The sequence below is a fragment of the Haliotis asinina genome, chromosome 1, assembly GCF_037392515.1.
Source record: "Haliotis asinina isolate JCU_RB_2024 chromosome 1, JCU_Hal_asi_v2, whole genome shotgun sequence".
In the NCBI taxonomy this organism is placed as follows: domain Eukaryota; kingdom Metazoa; phylum Mollusca; class Gastropoda; order Lepetellida; family Haliotidae; genus Haliotis; species Haliotis asinina.
The window spans coordinates 709,625-718,383 of NC_090280.1; the positions used below are offsets into that span (position 1 = coordinate 709,625).

General features: G+C 48.7%; 1 protein-coding gene across 1 annotated transcript; it reads right to left on the reverse strand.

Moving 5' to 3' along the window:
• Positions 1-1,576: 1,576 nt before the first annotated feature.
• Positions 1,577-2,887, reverse strand: LOC137254663 (uncharacterized protein F54H12.2-like). Its single transcript, XM_067805916.1, has 2 exons — positions 2,803-2,887; positions 1,577-2,196 (listed from the first exon to the last, which is right to left on the reverse strand). The coding sequence occupies exons 1-2, from the start codon at positions 2,885-2,887 to the stop codon at positions 1,577-1,579; spliced, it is 705 nt and encodes a 234-aa protein (XP_067662017.1).
• Positions 2,888-8,759: the final 5,872 nt, after the last annotated feature.

Consider the following 8,759-nt stretch of genomic DNA (forward strand, 5'->3'; position numbering starts at 1 on the left):
ATTTTTCTGCTAACTTTCGGATGGAATCTGATGTCGTTTCTGTCGCTCCTGTTGTTGGTGGTGCTGGTGTTGTAGTCGGCGGTGATGGCGTGGTTGGCATGTCTGTTTCTGTTAGCAATGATGCAAGCGTGACTGCTCCCTGTGGAGGTAGGGTGAGTGTGGCCGCCGGCTCTTCTACTGCCGTGGTGGGTTCAGCCGTTTCTAACCTCTTGAAGGGTGGGACTGCATCTGAGACATTGTTTCCCACCACAAATTTTTGGTAGGGTGCCGGTCTGATGACTTCGACTTTTCTCGTGTTCATGGTTCTGGTGTGTCACTGCACAAACGTTTTTGGAGCTTATATAGGCGACCCATCGATGATGTACCGACGTCACATTGATGACGTCATGTTTGCGCGTGAGGTCGTGACGTCATCATTGCGCGTGAGGTCGGGACGTGACGTCATGTGATGGGGTGTTGTCCTGTGATTGGCTGAGTTCTCCTATATAGGATGAGGTGACGGGAGCAGACAACCATGGAAGAAAACTGGGATTTAGAGTTGATTTCGTTGGAAACATGTACGCGGCCGGCACCACCACCACCACCACAGCCAGCATGGCAATGCATCCAGTGCCATGGGTGTTTACCCGTCTATGCCAACGGGACCAAGGTCTATAATGGCATGTTCTATACCGTGTACTGTGGTACGGGACTCAAGGACACTTATATGCGGCGCCTCACCCATGGAAGCAAGTGCCCCGTCAAGATAACCAAGCTAGGCATTCCCCCGTGTCAATGCATGATGCCGCCCCTGTGGTCGTTGTAATCACCACAACGAAAAAAGAAAACGGTCCTTTTCAGGACCACCCACATCTCACTAAACAATGCTTTCATGCCATGACAATCATAACAAGACATGTGGGTTTTTTTTAACGTTTTATTTCCCCCACTAACAAGAACCATTGTGACAAAAGAGTCAGGATTAGGGGTGTCCCTGATCTTTTGTTTACAAATGGTATAAACTCGAACATGAAGAGAACATCATAACATCAGAACGATAAGGCTGTGTCCTTTGACAGGGCTGTGGATCCTGGATGTCGTTGCTGTTGTTGTTGTCTGGTAGGCGTGTGGGTTGAAACCAGCATTTTACACGTTCTTCATTGACGAGAGTAGCATAGGGATCAAACTGTTCCATCACTTCGTCGAAAGTCCATCCACAGCCACGATGAGCCAGGACAAGAAAACTGTACATCCACATGAGGCAGTGAGCCAGGGTTGAACTGACTGAACATTCCACTGCTGTGCAAGTCATCCACTGTAGGTGACATTACGAAAGTCGGGATGAAGTTGGTAGGGGTCGATAGGGGCCATAACTGTCAAAGTAGTCAAAGACACCTGGTGCTGGACGATACACACACACCCAGTGTTGTCTCGGGAGATGACTGAGGTCCGTGTTGACAATGTAGTCTTTAGGATAAGGTCCATGCCATTCACTTAGCATGGTGATGGCAAAGTGGGTCGCAGGAGGGGGTCCTGCTGCACATAAGCGTTCACATGTTTAGTCTTCAAGCCCATCGTGTCATCCATCCTTAGACCATCAGAGCGTTGCGGAACCGATCAATTCCAATACGCTTTCGTATTCCTCGTAGCAGACGGAGGTGACCGGACAAGGTAAGGGTTCTGCAAACTGGAGTTCGAGTCCCAACTTGCCCGTGTGTCGTGGGTAGTTATGACCTTCGTCTGCTCCCAGATCCGCCGTCAAATCTACCACCCACAGTGTGAATCCATTCCTGAACTCGTCTAGGGTGAGGTTGCAGGGATGTTCTTGCCACAGGTGTCCCGTGTTGTGAAACAGGTTCATGTACAACTGTTTGAGCGAGCCACTGTTGTTCTGAAAGTCACTTTTGATTTCTGTGCCATGCACTTCCTGTCCATTGAGTTTCAGTTTGAGACTGGTCATGTTGTTGTGCTTGAAATGGAAGGGGTTCTTTTCCTTGCTGCCGGCAAAAGCATTGTTGTCCACCAGTCCCAACACCACACGCTTGGGCAGTTGTCCTCCCACCAGTTGATCTTTGTGGAAATCGTGCCCTCCTCCTGGGATGTCGTGAGCTGTGACGTTTACTTGAGTCAAAGGATATTTGGCTCCTGGTGACATGTGTTTCATGTGCTGTTCCCGTAGGGCAGGATCAATGCTGACTTGGCGCACGTAAAACTCGGCTTTGGTCAGTTCAAATCAACATTCCACATCTGCAGCACTCATCAAGTAGAAATCACTTGGGCTCCGAATCAGTTCTAGTTTCATGGGGACGCCATCCACCGGTCTTGGAGAAACAGGTCATAGTGGAGACGGCCTGTCAGTTTCCCTTCTCGGGTGGGTAGAATGACCTGCCATCGTGCGACGAGTCCTGTATTGACATTCTGAGCGACGGCATTGAAGTCATCCATTTTTCCAGCTTCATTGGTGTACCATCCTGGGCACTGAAGATGCGTCCCTTTAGCTGCCTTCCCATAACTCAGTAACGTTTCCAAATAGGCTCGGTAGGGATAGGTTCCCAAGGAGGGGGTGATTTCCAGCTGGTTGTGTCCCACTTGCACACGCACTTCTCGAAAGAGAGGAATGCATCATGTTGTTCGCCGTGGACATGGCGAGTCGGTCATCCCCATCATGAGAGGCATCTATGCCACTGGTATTCTTGATTTTGAGGCAGATGGGGAGGTAACACTGATTCAAATCAATGTACACGTTCACACGGTTAGCAAAGTTAAACTGGAGGGGACCCGCCACCAAAGGGAGTGCAAGAGGACTGTATCAAATCCACTGACCATCTTGAACTGACGTCACCACAGGGGGAACAGAAAAGAGATCTAACTGCGACTTGGCACATTCACAAGCATCCCGGCGCATCATCTTGACAGGTTTGCCTTACAGGTCTGCCCCTACAGGTCTGCCCAACAGGTCTTGACAGGTTCGTGTCTGGTGTTGAACTGACCCTTTCCATGGGAAGGATCATTTTATGCCAAGTCCAATGACAAAGTCAACTGACCCACTTCCATGACGACTCAAAACAAAGCTTGGCGTTTTTATTTCTTCTTCTTCTTCTTTATGCGACCAGATGACTGATTTCGTTTTCTTTTGTGTGCCGGCGATGACTGTGACTGCAAGGTGACCAGTAAGGCCTGCTTTCCATGTTTCAAACTGTCCCATACACTGCGATGTCCAGAATGAATATCTTGCAGTAAGCCTGGCAGCATCTTCACACTGGTTTTGAGAGCAGATATTCCCACCGTCTTCAGAATGAAGAGGGCAGAATGGCCCAAGCTTCCCAAGATGTTTCCAAGACCTCTCCCTTGTTGATGAATGCGACCTTGGTACACGGCTAAACCTCGTCCTTGTTGTTGTTGGCCCCCCAAGCAGGTGCTGCAACGGTGTCGGATACACTAATGTCCTACCATGTTAGTACGTGCCAAGACGACGGGGATGGAAATGGAGTGTCACGATAGTCTTCCCACTCTGGAATGGCACCAGACGTCCTATGTCATCCATTAAATAGATTTGAATGGCATCCGTGGTTCCCTGGCGCAATCCCATGTAGCGTACATGCTGGGGAGTTTTCATCACAATGCTGTCTTCCATCATCTGACTGGATAAGGGAACATATATCAGTAAGGGAGCCATGGTATCCCCGATGATTTGCTCTTCCACCACATCCGAGTAGACGTACACTGTATCAAAGCCAGCCAGCCAGCCACTCATTTGGACAGGGTAAGTGGAGACTTGACTTATTTCCTGTGCTTCGTCGACCATGTGTAGTTGCATGAATCTGAGCATGCGTACCAAGGAAGCAGGCAACACCAGTTGAGTGGTGTAGGCAGACCTGATGGCATCGTGGTCCGGATGGGTTGCTGTTTTGCATGAAGAACCCGTGATGACCCTGCACGTCTCTTTCAGAGTGGGAGCATAAAAGTTGACATGCGTTTGGCCATGCATGTCAAATCAGAGTTCTTCTTTTGGGGTGGTTCACGGTGACGGTGTAACGACCTCTGGCATCCGCCTGGTACACATTAGCTGTATGCTTTTCCAACAATCATGTACAGGTACGCTGAAGCAGTATGTTCAGTCTCTGGACCAGTTCTCGAGCAGAATACACTCCTTCTGGAATAATCACTTATTCGCTGACGGCTCGGATGATGCCTGGGTTCTCTTCTATCACGGTTGCATCCGGTGCACCTGAAATGTAAATCCTGGTCAGGCGTTCAAAGTTCACACGAAGCACAAACCAGGAATGACACATTGTACCACGTCTTGGGAAATGAAGCTCACTGACGCCCACTTCCCACTCTTGACTATTCACTTGAATGGGAAAAGGTAGTTTGACTTCATAATGATTCACCTTGTTGTTGGGATGAACAGCCATTGAAGCATCGCTGGGTAAGGTGACATAAAAGTCCCGCTTGGAAAACAATGACAAGGACATCTTTGCTCTTACGGAACCAGACTGGACACGGAGGGAGTTGAAGATGTGGCGACAGCAGGAGCAGAAGAAGAAAAAGAAGAAAGTGGTGATGACGACGACGGTACCAAAGTGGGTTGTGGGAGCAGGTACCCCAGACAACTGGCCAACAATGCTGTCCACAACTGTTTCTCACCGTGGTCCAATGCCAACTGAACCATACTCATGACGACCACATCATATATCAGAATCACTTGGGAGAAAAACACCATTTCACAAGTCCATACCGAAACAACACCAACGTGAGGAGGAGGATGAGGAGGAAGACTTCTTGTTCTCCTTGGACCTGAGCCTCGGTTCGTTCTGCATGATCGGGCAGGGTGTATGACCCAACTGACGGTGGGAAACATGGGTCACCCTATTTAAAGATCAAATGAGCTGCAGGGATCTATGAATCGAAGCTGGCAGGGTATCTCGACCATCTCACCAGCACTTCTTCCTTCTTTTGATGCCGCTGCTGTTTCAGGACCTGATCGACTTTGTACACGTCATCCGTTTTCTGAATGGGCTGTAGTTCCTCAGGGTAAAAGGTACCTTGGAGCACTTCCCCAAGATCATCTTTCACTTGGTAGACAGGAGGGACACATCCTTTCACTACCCGATCCACAGTGAACAGTCCGGTGGTCCAGTTTTGAAGATATCCTTTGTCAAAGGTCCCTTTGGTCTTGTTCAAGTGAACACGGGTACTGGGTAACAAGAGAGAACGCTGGTGTTTACGTTGCTTCTGGCGTTGCTTCTGGCCTTGCTGTTCCATGTGATCCAACACCCGAATTTCATCGTAAGGGTTGTTGGGATGAATATCCATGGGTTGTTGTCAAATCGTAAGATGTAGCCGATGATTGTAGGCATGCAGCAGCTCGGGTAAAGCCTTGAGGTAGTGACATGTTCCATGTTGGGTGAAATAATGCCACATACAGTTTTTCAGCGTTCTTTGTAAACGTTCCACCACTGAGGCTTTGGTTTCTGGGTTTTGGCTGCTGTAGAAATGGATGTCAAGTTTCTTGAGGAAGGCCTGAAAAAGTTTATTCACAAATTCGGTCCCTTTGTCCGTCTGTAACATGGAGGGCACACGTCCTTCAACTTGTTTCAGGATTCGTTGAAAGGCTTTGATCAACGTGGTGCCAGTCTTGGACTTCATGGGTTGCACCCAAGCCATTTTGGAGAAGACATCGATGACACACAGCAGATACCGATAACCTTGGTTCTCTTTTTGATAGGCTAGGAGGTCATTCAAATTGGTTTGCCACAATTTTTCCACGTTGTCCACACGGTAATGATCCCTGGAAAAAGTACCGCCGAACGGGTTTGTGCAAGGTGTACGTGTGCTGCGTTTTCAACCATTGTCAAACCTGATATTGCGTGAGTGCAGGTTTTCCCTCCTGGGGTTTCCCCTTCTGGGGTTTCCCCTTTTCGGTTTTCCCTTTCTGGGTCCTCCCATCTGGGGTTCCACTACTTGCTGTTTTACTGCTGCTTGCCACAAACCACACCACCCTCCATAGCCTGCAGGATGTTTGGGATCGTAATAGGTATGGTGAAGCCATCGTGCCCAGGCAGGCGATAAAGAGGATAACTTGCTGTTGTTGTTGTTTCTCTTTGGACGTCTCATTCTAATACTGTTGTTGCAGCTTCATTCTTCTTCTTCTTAGGTTTCACGTTGGATTGGGGTGGTGTCAAAAACAAGGAGGTACCTTCTGCCTGACGTTTCACAGAAGAGGGAGGCGAGTGCTGTTGCTGTTGTGTGGCCCATTTCGTTTTCACCATCCAGGACCAACGTAGAGGGTTGCCAATCAGTTCATGGGGTACGTTGCTGGAAGCGAGATACTGAGCCAGAATATTCCAACCCCGTGGAGGATCTGCTTTGGTACGTTGTCGAACAAGATCATTGATGAGATCCACCATGTGAGTCCCAGGCATAGGTTCCCCTTCCACCACGAATTGACCATTTTCATTCCAACCCAAGTCAGGATGGGCTTGAATCTGTGCCATCAACTGTTTGGTCTTGCCTTGTAGCGTTTTAGGAATCGTTTGTACCACTTCATTCAGAATGTCAGGTCGGAGGAGGAGGAGGATTGTTCTGAAACAGAAGAATCAAAGAACAAGAGTCAGTGACTCTGGAACCGGCTTCGCGCTCTCCATGCTTAGGATGACAGTTCTCTTAGTCTTAAGACTTGTAGACCTAAGACTTCTAGGCAACCTGTACACAGGCCAGAGTGTGACTCAGTAAGTAAACTTATAGGGAGTCCCTTTCCCGATGGGTGTTGTTCCTCCCTGGGGGTGTCGGCAGGGCTTCCGTTCAATGGTTGCGTGTTGCGGGTGCGTCATACTGTTATTGTTGTTGTTGCTGCTGTTGCTGCTGCGGCTGCTTTGTCTTGAAACGCCAAAATCTGTTGCAACAAGGTGTTATACTGCTGTTCTCTGTCCCTGAAGGGAACTGTGTCATCACGAACGAGGGTATCCATATCGTGAAGCGTGTGTAACCGTTTCTGTTCCAACAAGTTGGACTTGAGGAAAGGACGTCGTTTTTCGTCTTGCAGACTTTGCCATACCTCTTCTGGGACCATCACCATCTTCCATGCATGCTTCATCATGGTGCAGAGGCAACTAACCCCAATCCAAGAGGAGCCCTGTATTTATGATCGCTCCAACAGGCCAGACACCAAAGGACCCAGCACCGATGCCAAGGCAGACAAGAGACCCAATCCCCTGCCTTTCTGTTGTAACAGTTTGCGTTTGTTGGTCACAGACACTTTCTTTTTCATCAACGTATGCATCAGTTCTTCATGCTTTTGTAAACAATGTCGTTGCTGTGCTGTGATAGGAATGTTACCTCCACACAAATTCACCACACATTCGCAGATGGCTTGAATCAGTTCAGATGGAGCATGTTTCAAAATAGCCTGCCGCATGGCTGGTGTTGCTGTAGGACTACACACATAACAGAGCGCTTCTTTGTGACGTTTCAAACGTGATGTTCCTGCTGCTGCTACCATGGAACTGACAAGGATAAGGATGGGATACCTCTCTTTATGGTAACGTTGGTGGAGGAAGTGGGGGTAATGTGGTCTTTGCTTTCTTCTTGTTCTTCTGACTTCTTAATACCATTTGGGTCAAAACTGCACTTGGGGCTGATTTCTTGTTGCTCTTCTTCATCTGTTGCGATGCACCTGAGTTTTCCTTTGAGGTTTCCTTTGGCGACGAGTTGGGTGTTCTCGCTTCTGTTGTTCCTCCTGTAGATAGGACTGCCAGTTCAACAAGATGCCAACGTACCACTTCCACTGCGTTTTATCATGTAATTTAGACGTTCATTCACAGGCAAGCATGGATTTGTAATCTTGGTCAACACGTCTTGGTGCCTCAACAGCCAGGTCTTGTGTTGAGTCTTCAAAGGAACATGCCCTGCTCGCATATTTCTCACGGCAATGGCAAACCATTGCAACAGCAGATGACATACTTTGATAACCACTCTCTATGCCAAAGCCAAGCGTTTCACAAGGTGGAAGGGTTTGACTCTTCTGCGTGCAGGTTTGGTGCATGTTGGTTTGGAGCTAGGAGCATGAGGTTGAATCATGGCAGGAGACGTCAAGGGTTGAAAGGGTTGAATCACGGCAGGAGACGATGAGAAAGAAGGGGGAGATGCCACATCAAAAGAAGAAGAAGGAGGGGACAAGGTGGTGGCAGGTGAAGCACGATGTGTATAGACAGGGACAAACGTGTCTTGGTTTGGCAGAGGAGGAGGAGGAAGCAGGAGGAGCGCTGAGGCTTTTGTACAACCGTTGTACACCTGATCGATCACGTCCCAAGGTGGTTAGGAGAGTTTTATGGGTGGGTTTAAACAAGCTTGGGGCAACAGCACATTTGCGGGGCTGGGGCTGTTTTCGTCTGTCTCCCATGGCAGGTCAGGATCGACCGAGGGTAAGAGCAGACGGTCACCGCTATTTATCACTTGGGAACGTAAAGGGTGGTGGGGTTGCAAAAGAGATGGGTACGTACATGATGCCCTTTGGCCATGGTCGGTTTCAAGTCCAGAAACGGATAGGAATAAGGAGCCAAAGTGGTATCCTCATAAGCTTCTCGAACGAAAGACGTCTGTCCTGGAAAGATTTGTGTAGCCAAGTGATCCATTTGAGGGGCGTCCCTTGGATTCTTAAACATCACTGGGTAGTGAGCATTTAAACTAATGGTGCGATGATGGGGCGATGAGGCAAAGAGGTTTTGTGTCAGGTACAGCACAGACGTGTTGCGATGATGACTTTTCTTGGTAAACCATCG

Excerpts from the sequence above, each read along its gene's own strand:
- LOC137254663 (XM_067805916.1), bottom strand. The coding sequence starts at position 2,887 with ATGATGCGCCGGGATGCTTGTGAATGTGCCAAGTCGCAGTTAGATCTC. Across the intron at positions 2,197-2,802 it reads GGTGACGTCAGTTCAAGATG|CCGAGTTTTACGTGCGCCAA; the intron begins GTCAGTGGATTT and ends AACTGACCAAAG.